General features: G+C 42.2%; 1 protein-coding gene across 1 annotated transcript in view; it reads right to left on the bottom strand.

Moving 5' to 3' along the window:
- ESR1 (estrogen receptor 1) overlaps nucleotides 1–18863 on the bottom strand; it is a 386555-nt gene that overhangs the window by 22528 nt on the left and 345164 nt on the right. The window contains exon 7 of the mRNA XM_070461662.1: nucleotides 13114–13247. Coding sequence (XP_070317763.1) covers nucleotides 13114–13247 — 134 coding nt within the window. The remainder of the gene's footprint in view (nucleotides 1–13113; nucleotides 13248–18863) is intronic.

The following is an 18863-nucleotide window of genomic DNA, read 5'->3' on the forward strand; positions in this document are numbered from 1 at the left end:
TTATCAGTATTGTTGCTGCCAATTTTAAAGACTAAACGAACTGTTGCTGCCAGTGCCCCCTCCTGGCAATCATGCTTAGCTCCTTGGTCCAACAGCCCATTGTCTGACCTCTTCCAGTTGTAAGAACTGGAGACTAGATTACACTTAGTCCTTGGGATCCATGAGATCAGACAAGGCATTCTTGGAACCAGCAGTTTCCTTGATCACTAGAGCAGGACACAGCTAGAAGGGCTTTCCTGGTAGCTCAGATGGTAAAGAAACTGCCTACAATGCAGGAGACCTGGGTTTGAGCCCTGGGTTGGGAAGATCCCCTGGAGGAGGGCATGGCAACCCACTCTGTATTCTTACCTGGAGAATCTCCATGGACAGAGGAGCCTGGTGGGCTACAGTCCATGGAGTTGCAAAGAGTCAGACATGACTGAGCGACTAAGCACAGAGCAGCCGTGTGGTCACATGGTAAGCTGTTCGTCCGAGCTGGTTATTGACAAGGAAGGGCCATGTCAATCACACAAACCCAGAGCCCAGAGCACATGAAAGCTTTGGGAGAGCCAGGTTCTCCTTCCAGAGATGAGATTTTGAAGGGAGGTTAAACTTACAGCCCTTCAACCTCTTGGCTTTCTGTTTGTAAATACCCCTCAATAAAAACAGTGGCAAAGGGATCAAAGGCAGAAGGGAAGAAACTAAACGCCAGCCCTCTGTGCATCCTGACTGCCTGGAATAAGAGCAGTTCACCAGCACCGTGTCTGTGCAAGTCATAAAATTGAAAAATGATGTAACAAACAACTACATACATAATAGATCATAAAATGTGGTAACATTCTCTGAAACAATAAATTGCTTCAAAAGGAGTGAGCTTGAGATCTTTGCAATATGATGTTTATAATATGCTCTGTGTAGAAACTCCTGCCTGGGGGTCTTCACAGCTTTCGGGGCAGTAGGCAATATGTATGAAAAGATTTAATGAACCTTATACTCTTTTACTAATGCCAAAGAAACTGAACGGTTCTATGAAGATCTACAAGACCTTCTAGAACTAATAGCAAAAAAGATGTCCTTTTCATCATAGCGGACTGGAATGCAAAAGTAGGAAGTCAAGAGGTACCTGGAATAACAGGCAAGTTTGGTCTTGGAGTACAAAATGAAGCAGGGAAGGCTAACAGAGTTTTGCCAAGAGAACGCACTGGTCATAGCAAACACCCTCTTCCAACAACACAAGAGAAGACTCTACACATGGACATCACCAGATGGTCAATACCAGAATCAGATTGATTATATTCTTTGCAGCCAAAGATGGAGAAGCTCTATACAGTCAGCAAAAACAAGACTGAGAGCTGACTGTGGCTCAGATCATGAACTCCTTATGGTCAAATTCAGACTTAAATTGAAGAAAGTAGGGAAAAGCACAAGACCATTCAGGTATGACCTAAATAAAACCCCTTCCAATTACACAGTGGAAGTGACAAATAGATTCAAGGGATTAGATCTGATAGACAGAGTGCCTGAAGAACTATGGACAGAGGTAGCTCATTTCACATGGTAGCAAAGTAATGTTCAAAATTCTCCAAGCCAGGCTTCAACAAGTACATGAACCGTGAACTTCCAGATGTTCCAGCTGGATTTAGAAAAGGCAGAGGCCAGAGATCAAATGGTCAACATCTGTTGGATCACAGAAAAAGCAAGAAAGCTCTAGAAAAACATATATTTCTGATTTATTGACTATGCCAAAGCCTTTGACTGTGTGGATCACAACAAACTGTGGAAAATTCTTCAAGAGATGGGAATATCAGACCACCTTACCTGCCTCTTGAGAAACCTGTATGCAGGTCAAGAAGCAGCTGTTAGAACCGGACACCAAATGGCAGACTAGTTCCAAATAGGGAAAGGAGTACGTCAAGGCTGTATATTGCCACTCTGCTTACTTAACTTATATGCAGAGAACATCATGAGAAACGCTGGGCTGGAAGAAGCACAAGCTGGAATCAAGATTGCCAGGAGAAATATCAGTAACCTCAGATATGCAGATGACACCACCCTTATGGCAGAAAGCAAAGAAGAACTAAAGAGCCTCTTGATGAGAGTGAAAAAGCTCGCTTAAACTTCACATTCAAAAAACTAAGATCATGGCATCCAGTCCCATCACTTCATGGCAAATATATGAGGAAACAATGGAAACAGTGACAGACTTTATTTTCTTGGGCTCCAAAATCACTGCAGATGGTGACTGAGTCATGAAATTAAAAGACACTTGCTCCTTGGAAGAAAAGCTATGACCAACCTAGACAGTATATTAAAAAGCAGAGACATTACTTTGCCAACAAAGGTCCATCTAGTCAAAACTAGGGTTTTTCCAGTAGTCATGTATGGATGTGAAAGTTGGACCATAAAGAAAGCTGAGCACTGAAGAACTAATGCTTTTGAACTGTGGTGTTTGAGAAGAGTCTTGAAAGTTCCTTGGACTGAAAGGAGATCAAACCAGTCAATCCTGAAGGAAATCAGTCCTGAATATTCATTGGAAGGACTGATGCTGAAGCTGAAGTTCCTACACTTTGGCCACGGGGTGTGAAGAACTGACTCATTGGAAAAGACCTTGATACTGGGAAAGATTGATGGCAGAAGGAGAAGGGGACAACAGAGGATGAGATGGTTGGATGGCATCACTGACTCGATGGACATGAGTTTGAGCAAGCTCTGGGAGTTGGTGATGGACAGGGAAGCCTGGTGTGTTGCAGTCCACGGGCTTGCAAAGAGTCGGACATGCCTCAGCGGCTGAACTGAACTGGAGAGATCTTCCTCACTCACAGATCGAACCCTCAGTTCCTGCATTGGCAGGAAGTTTCTTTACCGCTGATCTACCAGAGAAATGCAAGCTAGTGTATGTGTGGTGCTAAGTCACTTCAGTTGTGTCTGACTCTGTGCTTCTGTGCGACCGTAAGGACTACAGCCTGCCAGGCTCCTCTGTCCATGAGATTCTCCATGCAAAATTACTGGAATGAGTTGCCATGCCCTCCTCCAAGGGATCTTCCCAACCCGGGAATCGAACCACATCTCTTACTTCTCCTGCATTGGCAGGCAGATAAGCATAGCCATCCAATCCCTGCAGGAAAGCATAGCCATCCAATCCCTGCAGGAAAACGCAGGAATCCACTCCCTGCAGGAAAACGTAGGAATCCACTCCCTGCAGGAAAGCATAGCCATCCAATCCCTGCAGGAAAACGCAGGAATCCACTCCCTGCAGGAAAACGTAGGAATCCACTCCCTGCAGGAAAGCATAGCCATCCACTCCCTGCAGGAAAACATAGGCATCCGCTCCCTGCAGGAAAGCATAGCCATCCAATCCCTGCAGGAAAACGCAGGAATCCACTCCCTGCAGGAAAACGTAGGAATCCACTCCCTGCAGGAAAGCACAGCCATCCAATCCCTGCAGGAAAGCACCGAAGAAAGCTGAGGCTGATGCAGTGTTCAAGGACCAGGACTCCAAAGAAGAGGCAGAGAGTTCGTTTTTCCATCTTTCTTTCAACCCAAGTGAAGCAGGCAGATGTAACCATGGGCCCATGCATGAAAGTCAAGGCCCAGGGGTAGGTCTTCCAACTAAGTGTAGGGATGTCTGGTTTAGACTGAAAACTTTACAGTCCGGATTTCCATGGAAAGACTTAAGGAAACATACATATTCCATTTTGGCTTTTACTTGTTCAGTGAGTAACATGTAGGGAAAGAAAACTCCATCAAAAAACAATATTGTAAAAAAATATATATTGCATTTTACTTCTGAGCTCAATAAATTAGTGGGGATTTGTTGCTGTTTTCTCATGGTTTCCCTCAGTTCAAGGGTTGACACACTTTTAGATTTACAGTTCAGTGCTCCAGGCATGAGGGCAGACAGAGAACACTTAAGGCCCTTCCAAATATAGGGCCTGAGTGTAATTCTCATCCTATGATTAGAACAGGGAGATCCTGAACACCAAAATCCCTGTACAGTATTAGGTTACATAATATTTTCCCTATTAAAAGTAACAGACTAGTAATGATGATATTAGCTCATGTTTTAAAGCTATCTTGTTATATCATAACAAACCTATAGGGTTAATAGGACTGTTTAGAATTATTATGCCTTTTTAAAAATATTTATTTATTTGACGGCACTGGGTCTTAGTTGCAGCATACTAACTATCAGTTGCAGTAGGATCTAGGTCTCTGACCAGGGGTCGAACCTGGGCCCTCTGCATTGGGAGTGCAAGGTCTTAGCCACTGGACCACCAGGGAAGCTCCTAGAATTATTATACATATTTTATAGTTGAGGCAACCAGGGAAGAGCAGCCCAGTGGCTTCATGTGAGTTTAATGATGCAGCCAGAACTACCCCCACCCTCCATGCCTTTCTTCTGCCTCTAGCCAAGTCCAACTCAAGCTAAAGCTGAAGCCTCCTTCTCAGGTAAGGACCCTGCTGTCTGTCTCTGTATCACTCTGTTTCCTTTCATCATGACATCCCCTTATCTCCTGATGTGGAAATGATCTGTTAACTGTCTGTGTCCCCTGACCAAGCCAGTGTGTGAAAGACAGGCCCACAATTCCTGTCCCCAGTGCTGAGCACCCTTTTGAGCAGTTTTCCCTCATGGTTTGCAAAATGGCTCTTTTTAAAATATACTAGAGAACCAGTTTAATTAGGTAACATTTTTCACCTATAGCAGTAGTTTTCAAACTAATTGCCACACACCTCTGAGAATTAAAGGTGGATTCTCAAAGGTACTAAACTGCCTCTTAGCCCTTTAAAATTTTGTGCAATTAGAGATACCAAGGGAATATTTCAAACAAAGATGGGCACAATAAAGGACAGAAATGGTATGATCCTAACAGAAGCAGAAGATATTAAGAAGAGGTGACAGGAAAACACAGAAAAAGATATACAAAAAAGATCTTAATGACCTAAAATAAATAAGCACGATGGTGTGATAACTCACCTAGAGCCAGAAATCCTGGAATGTAAAGTCAAGTGGGCCTTGGGAAGCATCACTACGAACAAAGCTAGTGAAGGTGATGGAATTCGAGTTGAGCTATTTCCTAAAAGATGATGCTGTGAAAGTGCTGCACTCAATATGCCAGAAAATTTGGAAAACTCAGCAGTGGCCACAGGACTGAAAAAGGTCAGTTTTCATTCCAATCCCTAAGAAAGACAATCCCAAAGAATGTTCAAACTACCTCACAATTGTACTCATCTCACACGGTAGCAAAGTAATGCTCAAAATTCTCCAAGCCAGGCTTCAACAAGTACGTGAACCGTGAACTTCCAGATGTTCAAGCTGGATTTAGAAAAGGCAGAGGAATCAGAGACCAAATTGCCAACATTTGTTGGATCATAGAAAAAGCAAAAGAATTCCAGAAAAACATCTATTTCTACTTCATAGACTATGCCAAAGCCTTTGACTGTGTAGATCACAACAAACTGTGGAAAATTCTTCAAGAGATGGGAATACCAGACCACCTTATGTGCCTCCTGAGAAATCTGTATGCAGGTTAAGAAGCAACAGTTAGAACTGAACATGGAATAACAGACTGGTTCCAAATCGGGAAAGGAGTATGTCAAGATGTATATTGTCACCCTGCTTCTTTAACTTATAAGCAGAATGCATCATGTGAAATGCCGGGCTGGATGAAGCACAAGCTGGAATCGAGATTGTGGGGAGAAATATCAATAACCCCAGATATGCAGATGACACCACCCTTATGGCAGAAAGTGAAGAGGAAGTGAAGAGTCTCCAGATGAAAGTGAAAGAGGACAGTGAAAAAGCTGGCTTAAAACTCAACATTAAAAAAAACTGAGATCGTGGCATCTGGTCCCATCACTTCATGGCATATAGATTGAGAAAAAAAAAAAAGGAAACAACAACAGACTGTTTTCTTGGGCTCCAAAATTACTGCAGATAGTGACTGAGTCATGAAATTAAAAGACACTTGCTCCTTGGAAGGAAAGCTATGACCAACCTGGACAGCATATTAAAAGGCAGAGACAGTACTTTGCCAATAAATGTCCATCTAGTCAAGGCTATGGTTTTTCCAGTAGTCATGTATGGATGTGAAAGTTGGACCATAAAGAAAGCTGAGCACTGAAGAATTGATGCTTTTGAACCATGGTATTGGAGAAGATTCTTGAGAGTCCCCTGGATTGCAAGGAGAACAAACCAGTCAATCCTGAAGAAAATCAGTCCTGAATATTCATTGGAAGGACTGATGCTGAAGCTGAAGCTCCAACACTTTGGCCACAGGATGTGAAGAACAGACTTATTTGAAAAGACCCTGATGCTGAGAAAGATTGAATGCAGGAGGAGAAGGGGACAAGAGAGGATGAGATGGTTGGATGGCATCACCAACTCAATGGACATGAGTTTGAGTAAGCTCTGGGAGTTGGTGATGGACAGGGAAGCTTGCTGTGCTGCAGTGCATTGGGTTGCAAAGAGTCGGACACAACTGAATGACTGAACTGAAGAACAACATGATTAGGGTTTTTTTATTTGGAGAGGCTACAAACTGACTTATGATGTGCCAGGCAGGCATAGTTTCAATAGCCATAGCACTCCTATCTGTTAGGTATCATTATCTCCATTGTACAAATATGTCTCAGGGAAGTGATTTATAAAAGGGATCCATTATCTGCTAAGTGGCAGCATTACCTTTCCTGAATGATTGACCTTTCTAAGACAAAGTCCATGGCACACCAAGTGTTCAAGAAATTAATGAAGGCAGGGACTTCCCTGGTGGTCCAGCGGGTAAGACTCATGCTCCCAATGTAGGGGACCCAGGTTCCATCCCTGATCAGGGAACTAGATCCTACATGTCACAACTAAGCATTCACATGCTGAAGATCTTACATGCTGCAACTAAGGCCCTGTGCAACCAAATAAATAAATAAAAATCAACTGTAAAAAAAAAAAAGAAAGAAATTAACAGAGGCCATGAGGCTTAAGGCCACACCAGAAGGTGGGAGCGAGGAAAGGCTCAAGAGTTGAATCTACTGCTAACAGAATCCATCAGCCAGCAAGAAGACGGTGAACAACTTAATAACTATAAAGAGCCATTTATCTCAAAATTATGACAAGACAATAGGCAGGCTCCCCAGAGAGGAAGTTTGGCATTACAAAGAACTCAAGAGACAATACAATCAAATTTTCTCCACTGTGACAGCAATGGGCATACCTGACAATGCGTCTATATGAGATTCCAAGGCTTGTTCCTATCAGAGAACTTTAACAGTTAAGAAACAATGATCCATCATGTTTACAGTCAGTATGTTTCTTAAGTGTCCTAATGTCTAATAATTAACAGAAAGAGTGCAAAGAATTCGGGTCTGGAGAGAGGAAATATTCTTTATGATGGGAGCCTGTTGTAATCATGATTATAAATGTTTCTTTGAGCAGAGTGCAGCCTCTGGTGAACATACACAAAGCAAATGTCATCACCTTCAGCACCAGATGTTTCATCAAGTCATCAAGATGACAAGATGTGCCATATTAACAAAGAACTGAGTGATACATAAGAGCTGGCACCATTTTTATGTTTATGCTTACTATATACGCACTTGTGTGATATTCCACATACTTTTTTCTTTAGATGAACACCAAGATACACAGTTTAGAGATGTGTTCATAATTTTTCCTTTTGGACTTCTCACTTCCCTTTAATTTCCCGCTTTGGGTTTTAAGTCCCTATGGTTTTGGCTCTTTTCTGCTCTCTAATATTCCATCAATTGAAAGAGAAATGTCTGAAGATCAATTTTGGATGAACAGATAATCAAGGGTGCGTTTCTACGGCAGGAGATTGTCCAGGAGTAACCAACAGGCCTGCCAAAGATACCATGGGGATCCAGCAGACATAGAACTAGAGTAACCAGAGTTAGGTTGTGCATCAGGAGAGGAAAAGAGATCCACTGTAACACAGAAAAGGCCGAGGAGCTGGAAGCAGGGGTCTGACAAGCTCTCCAGGGAGCCAGTTGGATAAAGTTACCAGGCAGCAAAGTAGGTGAGGCGCTTCAGAATTATTGAGACATACAAACTTTCAGAAGAAAGTTAAGAAAATGGATATAAACAATTATTAAATTGAATTTGAAAGCCAAATCCAACAATTATCAGGGACTGTACATTTATACATATTGAGCTTTGACTCTTGAATTTTTCCAGGTCTTGAAAAACTCCCTAAAAGGGTGCTGTTCTGAATGGGAGTGGGTTCTGAAAGCTTTATGAGGATCATATATGTGGGGAGAGAGGATGTGAAAGCAGAGTCAACCAAGAGGGGATAGGGCCACCACCAGTTTTCATTAAGGTTAGCCAAAATTAAATAACAATTCATTATTATCTATTAGATAAATCTTGCTCTAAAATTTCTCTAAATAAAATTAAATAGCACAATTAACAAAGCCTCAGGAGAACAGCTGCAAACTCTATTGTTATTACCCTCCTGTCCTTGCATGTTTTTTCAAGCCTAGTGAGAGGGAAGCTTTTAAACTAAAAGCACTTGTACACGTTAAGTCACTTCAGTCTGTCAGACTCTTTGCGACGCTATGGACTATAGTCCGCCAGGCGCCTCTGTCCATGGGATTCTCTAGGCAACAATACGGGGGTGGTTGGCCGAGCCCTCCTCCAGGGGATCTTCCCAACCCAGGGATTGAATTCTTGTCTCTTTTGTCTCCTGCATTGGCAGGTGGGTTCTTTACCACTGGTGCTACCTGGGAAGCCCAAAAGTACTTAATTATGTTGAAAAGAGGCATGAGCTCACTCCGTTTAAGTCAGAGATTCTCTTAAGTGATGACAACTGTCACTGACTGAGGACCTACTATGCTCCAGGAAGTGCAATACACACTTTTTATTTCTCTAGGCCGCGCTGGGTCTTCGCTGCTGCACACGGACTGCTCTACTTGTGGCATGGACTCTGCTGCTCCGCAGCATGTGGAATCCGAGATCCCCTGCCAGGGATCAAACCTGTGTCCCCTGCATTGGAAGGTGGACTCTCAGCTACCAGACCACCAGGGAAGTCCCTGCATTACACACTTTATACACAGTTTCCCCTAGATCTCACAATAACCCGAGGAGACAGACATTATTTTTTCCCATTATCTAGATCTTTAATAAACTGAAAAGAATGACATGTTTCATCATGGTGGGCACAGTACAGGAAAAATGGGAACTTTCTAGGTGCCTCTGGCCACACTCAGCAAATAAGCATCTATTAAGTGACTGGATGGTGTAATACTTGTTGGCAGTTCACAGGCTCTGAGGAATACAAAGAAAGCATTAATGATTTATAGAGAAGTTAAGACACATGCGTAAAGACTCCACCTGGGTTAAAACACAAAACAAAACTGGAAAACCAGAACCAAAAAACCATGTCATTCATTTTTGTTTGGTGGTGGTATAGTTGCTAAGTCCCGTCCAGCTTTGTGACCCCGTGGACTATGGCCTGGTAGGTTCTTCTGTCCATGGGATTCTCCAGGCAAGAACATTGGAGTGGGCTGCCATTCCCTCCTCTAGGGGAATCTTCCCAACCCAGGGAATCAAACCCCATCTCCTGCATTGCTGGCAGATTCTTTACCAACTGAGCTACCAGGGAAGCCCTATACATCTTTGTATACTTGGCATAAAGTTCCTACAGTGGGAATTCCATCACTGATGAGTTCTTAAATAAATGCATGAAATGACTGAATCAATGAATGAAATCAGCCAACCAACTGACTAAATGCTAGAGTGTGAGATATTAGCTGTAAGAACTAAAACAGTCGAGAGAAGAAAAACTTATTATGGACTTGGGTCATAGCAAGATTTCCTGAATGAGGTGAGATCTGAACTGGGCTTGAAGAATTTGAAATATTGGAATTACAAAGGAGAACTAGAGTCCCATTGGAGAGCAGGAATACTGTAAATGGGCACAGAACCTCCTCCCCTCTGTAGCTCAAGCTCCACCCTCCTCTTCCATTGCTGCTCCCTCAATAGCCTTTTGCCCTGAGTTCATCTGCCCTGTTTGCATGTGTCCTGCCTTGAACCCTATCCAGCTAGCTCTCAGAATCCCTTGACGCTAGTAATGATTGGGCGAAGACATCTTTGGATTAACCAGGGATGCCTCTATCCTTTGGTGGGGAGTGGAAAAACAGTGCTTGTCCTGTGGATGATTGGAGACTTTTGCAAGCAAAGGAATAAATTCTTCCATCGCAGAAATGATGAAAATCTCCCACTCCCAAATAGCTGTGACGAGGCCTTCCCATGGAAACGCTGGCACCTGGGAGACCTTCTCAAGGCTTCCAGAAACACATTCCTACCAGGTCCTCATAACAACCATTCAACTCCCCCTGTGCCTCTGTGCCAAAGTCAAGGCCAATGTAAACACACCCTTCTCAGACTTTAGTGACAGGGGCTCAACAAAAAACCCCAGGTTTCTCTACACACTGAGGTTTTGTTTCCCAAGTATCAGGAAAGCATCTTCTAGCATAGTTTCCCTGAATCATTTCTGGCTTGCCTTCTGTCAGAGATTCCAGGAATTAGTGTCACTTTGTAATTTGTCTTGTGACAGGTGAAGAATGGCCCCTGATCAGAGCTATGGCTTGGTTGGGTTTTAAGAAAAGTCCACACCTCCAGTGGTTGGAAAAAGGTATTGATCATGGTGACCCTCATATCACTGATCACTCACTGCTCTGAAAAAGGCCCAGAGCGCCACACCACTGTATTTTGGAGTCAAGTCCTTTCCGAGTCTGTTTTTTTCAGGAACAATATGAGACGTCGGGAGCTGTGCTCAGCAGGCAGATCCACTTTTCCAAAACAGAAATCACTTTGGGGGTGGAAAGAGTGATTTCACTTTTCCCAGGTTGAGAGACAGCTTCTGTTTTGCTACAGCCCTTGAGCCAGCAGTACTGCTCTTGAGAGAACAGATGAGCTACTGGCGTCTCACAAAAAAGACAACTATAAACTGTCACTGAGATGGTGCCTTGTTTCTCCAAAATAGCATTCCAGCCCTCCTGTGCAAGGCAGCTCACAGAATATCCTGAGAAAGAGGTGAAGGAACAAGGATGGAGCCGGCAAGTTTAACTGGTGTCGGGAGGCAGCAGGTGAAGGTCCAAATTCTGTGGCAAGAAGTACTGTTTTTGAGATGCCAGTGCCAGTCTTTTAATAAAAGACTTTCTTGTGAGGGCTGAAAGTTTTTCCCTCTGGGATTTAAAAGACTCAGGCTTATAAATCCAATATTTTGATGGCAAAAGTTCCCCCTTTTCTATTATATAATATGAAAAAATAAAATACACCCTCTCACAGGCACAGACCAGTAATGCAGGAAAATACGATATGTATCCGAAGGAAATATTTTTGATCACCAAGGTCAGAGCATCTACTTTCATTGATTATATGACTCTGGTTAATTTCACTTCCTGTCCAGGGTATTATTTCCTGGTAAAAGTAGGGGGAAAAGTCCCAGCACTTTATAGGCCTGCCTTCCCTGAAATTAACAGATTGTCCACACGAGAGCTGTCGGCGTGTGCCAGCCCTCCAGCAAAGAAGGAGCAGGTTCAGGACCTGGCACGGTGCAGCCGAGTGGCACTGCTCCCAGAACTCTCCTCCAATAAAGAGCCATTGTGGGCTCTGGACCCTTCAACCAACAGGACAAACGACTCAAATGAAAAGCACAATGCATGTGAGTGGAACCTGAAACTTGAATGGTGCGGTAATCACTTCCTTAGCAGAGACGCCATTATTTTTCACGCAACTTCATTCTGCAATTCAGTCCTTGCCTAGTGTAATGGTACAGATTTCCATTTATCAGTTGATAAAGGAGAATGATTACTCTCAGACCCATTAAGCAATACAGGTTACAAGCACTGGTGGGGAGAAGTGGAAAATTGTCAGGGGAGGTGGGAAGGGATTGACATTCATCAGCAAAACACCTCAAAAGACAAGCAAGTGCCGATTCTCCCAAAATGGGGATCAACACAGACTCTAGTTCAGCCACTGGGAAATTTGAGACCATATCGAAGGGTGTAAGAAGCTAAATCTAAAATCAGGTCCAGGGCTTCAAGGTAGCTGTGATTTCTGTGTAAGAATGAGGTCTCCAGCAGGAGGCTGGCCTGGGGCTGGGGGGCTAAGGTCAAGGTTAAGGGCATCTAAACTGTGCAGCTGACACCCCATTGTCAAGCATCAGGTGTTACAGGCTGCAGATCAAGTGCTTAGATTTGACTGCTGAAGAGGCTGGGACGAGTCAGGGTGCTAATTCAGGCTGAGCCATAGTTTCCATCTGGATGACCTGGAGTGACTCATTATGCAACAGCCAACCCCACTAGCAAAAGAAAAAAAAAAAAAAAAGATGCCACTCTCAGCTAAGATTTCTCAAATGAATAAATAGGAAAGGACAGTTGAATTGGATACCATGGATCAAATGAAAACCACTCTTTTAGCTGGACCAACATACCAAATTCCATGTTCCTTGGTTTTAGAATTAGGTTTTTCTATCTCTGAGTCAATGGTATTTTTCAGCTAATCAGTTTTGACCAGAAACATAGTCTGTCTCAAATAAGCCTCTTTCCTTATGATCTGAAGCTTGGAACTAGTCACAATATCCTAACAGGGTCAACCACTCTACTTACTTTCTGACACATACAACTAACAACAGACTTATGTCCATATACATGTGTCACTTTAATAAAAATAAATAAACCCATATCTGTGGAAGGATGCTAATATTTAAACAAGGCCACCTGATTCAATGTTGAATTTTTGCTTTCATTTGTCTTATTTGATCAGCATGGTTTTGCCTCCATAAGTCATCTACAAAGAAGATGTGTCTGTGCTCACCTGTGCCAGACTCTTTGAGACCCCATGGACTCTAGCCCACTAGGCTCCTCTGACCTTGGGATTTTCCAGGCAATACTGGAGTGGATTGCCATTTCCCCCTCCAGGGAATTTTCCTGATAGAGGAATCAAAATGGCAGATTCTTTATCCCTAGCACCAAAAAGATAACTAATTTAAATGTACGTTAGTTGCTGTTTTCAATTTGTGATTATGCCGTTGTAATAGGTAGCTTGTATCTGGTTGAAAAATACAAATAAATGTTTCTTCCAGTAACTTGGCATTAAATTTTCTCATGTGATTCACTCACCAGAATTAAGCAAGATGATGGATTTGAGGCACACAAACTCCTCTCCCTGGAGATTCATCATACGGAACCGAGAAGATGTAGCCAGCAACATGTCAAAGATCTCTACCATGCCTTCCACACATTTTCCCTGGTTCCTATGAAAATACACACAGACAAAAATATTAAAGGACAAAAAAATTCCAGAAGACATGATAAGGTTCACATTCATAAGAACCTACTGGTTCCAAATCTGTAACAAAAAATCGCAGCCCATTCTCTTCATGGAGCATGAACATTCACTTGAATTCTAGAAGGCAAGATGAAAAAAGATTTTCCATCAATAAAAAGACCCCCATTTCAAATTCTTAGAAAAGACGTCTTATTCAGTTCCCAAATCTGTTATGTTAAATATGAAGTTCTTCAACCTATGGATAATTAAACATGATTTTAATTCAGGTAAATATATTTTTCTAATAAATATTTATTAATCACCTACTATATTCTAGTTGTGATAATAATAAGAATAAAAATAGGGCTCTAACATCAATATGCTCATGACCTTGAGATAATACAATTCGTATTAATAAACTTATATAAAATGATTTGGAGATACAGGACCAGCTATGAAAACTATGAGCTGTAGTTGTGTGGAAACCATGAATGTTGCCTAGGATGACAGGTAAAGATGCTGAGTAGGTGGCATTGAATGGACACTTTAAGAAAATGTAGGATTTCATTGAGTTGAGGTATGAAAGCATCACTGGAAGAGATCCTAAACATGGAAAGGAGGAACAGTGTGAAAAAGTCTGGAGGGAGAAGAAGATAGGGCAATAGTCTGGGAAAGAAGATGAAAGAGGGCTTACATCATTATAAGAAGCTTAAGCGTTTCCCCTGTACAACACAGCTTTGGTGTCAAGGATTTAACATTAGCAGTTGTAACTATTAAATAAGCAAACCTAAAGGGAAGTTCCCTGGTGGCTCAGACAGTAAAGCGTCTGCCCGCAATGTGGGAGACCTGGGTTTGATCTCTGGATCAGGAAGGTCCACTGGAGAAGGAAATGGCAACCCACTCCAGTACTCTTACCTGGAAAACCCCATGGACGGAGGAGCCTGGTGAGCTACGATCCATGGGGTCGCAAAGAGTCGGACACGAAAGTCTGTTCTGTACATCTGTGTCTCTTTTTCTGTTCTGCATATAGGGTTATCATTACCATCTTTCTAAATTCCATATATATGTGTTAGTATGCTGTAATGTTCTTTATCTTTCTGGCTTACTTCACTCTGTATAATGGGCTCCAGTTTCATCTATCTCATTAGAACTGATTCAAATGAATTCTTTTTAACGGCTGAGTAATATTCCATGGTGTATATGTACCACAGCTTCCTTATTCATTCATCTGCTGATGGGCATCTAGAAGAGACTTTTGGACTCTGTGGGAGAAGGCGAGGGTGGGATGTTTCGAGAGAACAGCATCGAAACATGTATATTATCTATAGTGAAACAGATCACCAGCCCAGGTTGGATGCATGAGACAAGCGCTCAGGCCTGGTGCACTGGGAAGACCCAGAGGAATCAGGTGGAGAGGGAGGTGGGAGGGGGGATCGGGATGGGGAATACATGTAACTCCATGGCTGATTCATGTCAATGGATGACAAAACCCACTACAATATTATAAAGTAATTAGCCTCCAACTAATAAAAAAAAAGGAAGAAAAAAAGAGTCGGACACGACTGAGTGACTTCAGTTTCAGTTTTCACTTTCAAAGGTTCAAAACATGCAATATCTTCAAAAGAAAGTATTAGTATATTTTTCAATAGGATTGGTACAGAAACTAAATGCAGAGATGATACATGTGAAAGGAATGCATTCATCCTTTACTCATTAACTGAACTTGGGGCATGATGAGCTTGAGGCATAGGAAGAAGCTAAGATATTTTATGCATATGCAAACATATGTTTGTGACATCTATAAAAATTTAAAACATGAACAGTAAACACATTGTCCAGCACTTTATTTTGTTTTTAATTGATATACTTTAGAGTTCTTCATCAACTGTTTTTAACAGCAGCACAGTTTTTCACCAAACAAAATGATTTTATTTCTTTAATCAGTTTTTTGTTGTTTGACATTTAGTTTCAAGTACTGTGCTGTCACAAACATTTCATGCAATGACTATACTTATGTTTATGGCTAGGCACATTCAAAATGACTTATTGAGGGCCCATTATATACGAGGCTTTGTGTTAACATTAGGGTACAGAGAAGAAAGCCATGGACCTTGTTACTATAGAGATTGAGGTGGGGGTGAGATCAATTAGAAGTTTGGGATTAGCAGATACATACTACTATGTATACAATAAACAACCAGATACTACTGTATAGCACAGTATAGTATAACTACACTCAACATCCTGCAATTAACTATAATGGAAAGAATCTGAAAATTAATATATATGTGCATATATATAACTGGATCACTTGCTATACACCAGAAACTAATGCAATATTGTATATCAACTTTACTTCAATATAAATTTTAAATAAAGAGATTCAAAACAGAGTCAAGACAGACAAGGAAAAAGGTGAGTGCAATACAACAAGGCATATTCCCCAGAAGAGGTGTGTTACATTGAATAACAGTCTCTCCATATTTAACTCACATCAATATTGAAGCAATTGTCATAAAGTTCTCAGTTAAGGGTAAATGAGTTTTTATGTAAAGTGCTTAAATGGCATGTAGTGCACCATAGGGGCCATATTTAAGTCTTAGCTACAGACATAGTATATGTCTTATATGCAGAGTACATCATGAGAAACGCTGGGCTGGAAGAAGCACAAGCTGGAATCAAGATTGCCAGGAGAAATATCAATAACCTCAGATATGCAGATGACACCACCCTTATGGCAGAAAGTGAAGAAGAACTAAAGAGCCTCTTGATGAAAGTGAAAGAGGAGAGTGAAAAAGTTGGCTTAAAGCTCAACATTCAGAAAACTAAGATCATGGCATCTGGTCCCATCACTTCATGGCAAATAGATGGAGAAACAGTGGAAACAGTGTCAGACTTTATTTTTGGGGGCTCCAAAATCACTGTAGACAGTGACTACAGCCATGAAATTAAAAGACGCTTACTCCTTGGAAGGAAAGTTATGACCAACCTAGAGAGCATACTAAAAAGCAGAGACATTACTTTGCCAACAAAAGTCCATCTAGTCAAGGCTATGGTTTTTCCAGTGGTCATGTATGGATGCAAGAGTTGGTCTGTGAAGAAAGCTGAGCACCGAAGAATTGATGCTTTTGAACTGTGGTGTTGGAGAAGACTCTTGAGAATCCCTTGGACTGCAACCAGTCCATCCTAAAGGAGATCAGTCCTGTGTGTTCATTGGAAGGACTGATGCTGAAGCTGAAACTCCAATACTTTGGCCACCTCATGCGAAAAGTTGACTCATTGGAAAAGACCCTCATGCTGGGAAAGACTGAGGGCGGGAGGAGAAGGGGATGACAGAGGATGAGATGGCTGGATGGCATCACTGACTTGATGGGCATGAGCCTGGGTAAACTCCGGGAGTTGGTGATAGACAGGGAGGCCTGGCATGCTGTGATTCACGGGGTCTCAGAGAGTCGGACACGACTGAGCGACTGAACTGAACTGACAGACATAGTGATAAATAGGTAGAGCCATAGATATCAGGGTAGAGCCTGGCCTTTTTACCTGAAGTATCCAGGAAAACAATTCCCAAAGTGCATTCTGCTTTGTGGTAATCTGGGTTTGTGAGAGCTCAACGTAAGCAGAGGGGAATCTTGAAAAGATATGTTGCTCCATGGGAGGAATGAGCTGGTGATTACAGCAAAAGGCGAGTGGGCCTCAAGCCCAAGTGAGCCTTAAACCAAAGGTGGCCTTAATCTAGAAGTGAGCTTTTCTGTCCTGTAGCTGATTTTTTTTTTCTTTCTAGTGATAAAATAAACAAGGAGAGGGGGAAATGTTTGGAGGCTAAAGCTTTAAAAATAACAACTCATAGCCAAAATAGAGAAATGTTCCTTTCTCAGTATAAAGTCTTTGTTTACTTAACAGACTGCACACCCGGCAGGGGACGGCTTCTCAGTGTGGGAGGGAGCCTGTGTTTGCCTGCTGTGAGCAAAAGTTCAGTTCAGAAACTCAGATAGTGGAGTCTTAACAATCCTCTTTTCTTCTCACCCTTATGACAGTCTCCTACATTTTCTCATGAGGAGTTTGTTCTTCACTCTGCCAGTGAGAGTGTATTCTTCTCAGCCTCTTCTTGTCGGATGCTATCCTGGCATTTCTAAGCGGCAGTTATTACCGGCCACAGCACAATGCTGGCACTTCAGCACACTTTAGGACCAAGCCCTCAGCCATGGCGCACACCCACGGCTCTCAATTCGGTTCTTAATGTGTATCTGTGTGTGTGTGTGTATTTGCACATGTGTTTGCATGCACGTGCACGCTTTCTTTTAGAGGACATGGAGGGAGCATACATTAAGTATAAATCAGTGAGACAGTTTGATAGAAGGACCCTGGGTCTAACCTTCCAAGCAAACAGAAGTGCTTCATATGTGCTGGTGTGAGTTTCAACTCTGAGGTTCCTGGGGAAATATTCACTGCAGCGAAGCTGCAATTTTCTTTTATTATTATTTTTTTTTTTCTCATTTATTTTTACTAGCTGGAGGCTAATCACTCCACAATATTGTAGTGGCTCTTGTCATACATTGACATGAATTAGCCATGGATTTACATGTATTCCCCATCCCGATCCCCCCTCCCAGCTCCCTCTCCACCCCATTCCTCTGGGTCTTCCCAGTGCACCAGGTCCGAGCACTTGTCTCATGCATCCAACCTGGGCTGGTGATCTGTTTCACCCTAGATAATATACATGTTTTGATGCTGTTCTCTCGAAACATCCCACCCTCGCCTTCTCCCAGAGTCCAAAAGTCTGTTCTATACATCTGTGTCTCTTTTTCTGTTTTGCATATAGGGTTATCATTACCATCTTTCTAAATTCCATATATATGTGTTAGTATACTGTAATGGTCTTTATCTTTCTGGCTTACTTCACTCTATAATGGGCTCCAGTTTCATCCATCTCATTAGAACTGATTCAAATGAATTCTTTTTAATGGCTGAGTAATATTCCATGGTGTATATGTACCACAGCTTCCTTATCCATTCATCTGCTGATGGGCATCTAGGTTGCTTCCATGTCCTGGCTATTATAAACAGTGCTGCAATGAACACTGGGGTGCACGTGTCTCTTTCAGATCTGGTTTCCTCAGTGTGTATGCCCAGAAGTGGGATTGCTTGGTCATATGGCAGTTCTATTTCCAGTTTTTTAAGAAATCTCCACACTGTTTTCCATAGCGGCTGTACTAGTTTGCATTCCCACCAACAGTGTAAAAGGGTTCCCTTTTCTCCACACCCTCTCCAGCATTTATTGCTTGTAGACTTTTGGATAAGCTGCAATTTTCTAAGCCGTGCTCTAACAGTCTGGATAAACTTGATGTTGATGTCTCCATAAGAATGAACTCACTGTCTTTCAGTGGAAAAACTTCATTTGGTCTAAACGCTTCAGCCAATCCATTATTTGTATAATCAATAAAAAGCATGTACTCTGATAGCCCTGATGATATTTTCAGTGAATTACTAGAATGTCAGCTGCACGGAAATGACTGATTTCATGATACGTGAGGGTCTCCCATCGGCATTACCACCAGGTGACAAGGTTTGCCGAGTGAGCCAGTGGACAGATGATTTCTCA

This window comes from Odocoileus virginianus, chromosome 34, assembly GCF_023699985.2.
Source record: "Odocoileus virginianus isolate 20LAN1187 ecotype Illinois chromosome 34, Ovbor_1.2, whole genome shotgun sequence".
NCBI lineage: Eukaryota > Metazoa > Chordata > Mammalia > Artiodactyla > Cervidae > Odocoileus > Odocoileus virginianus.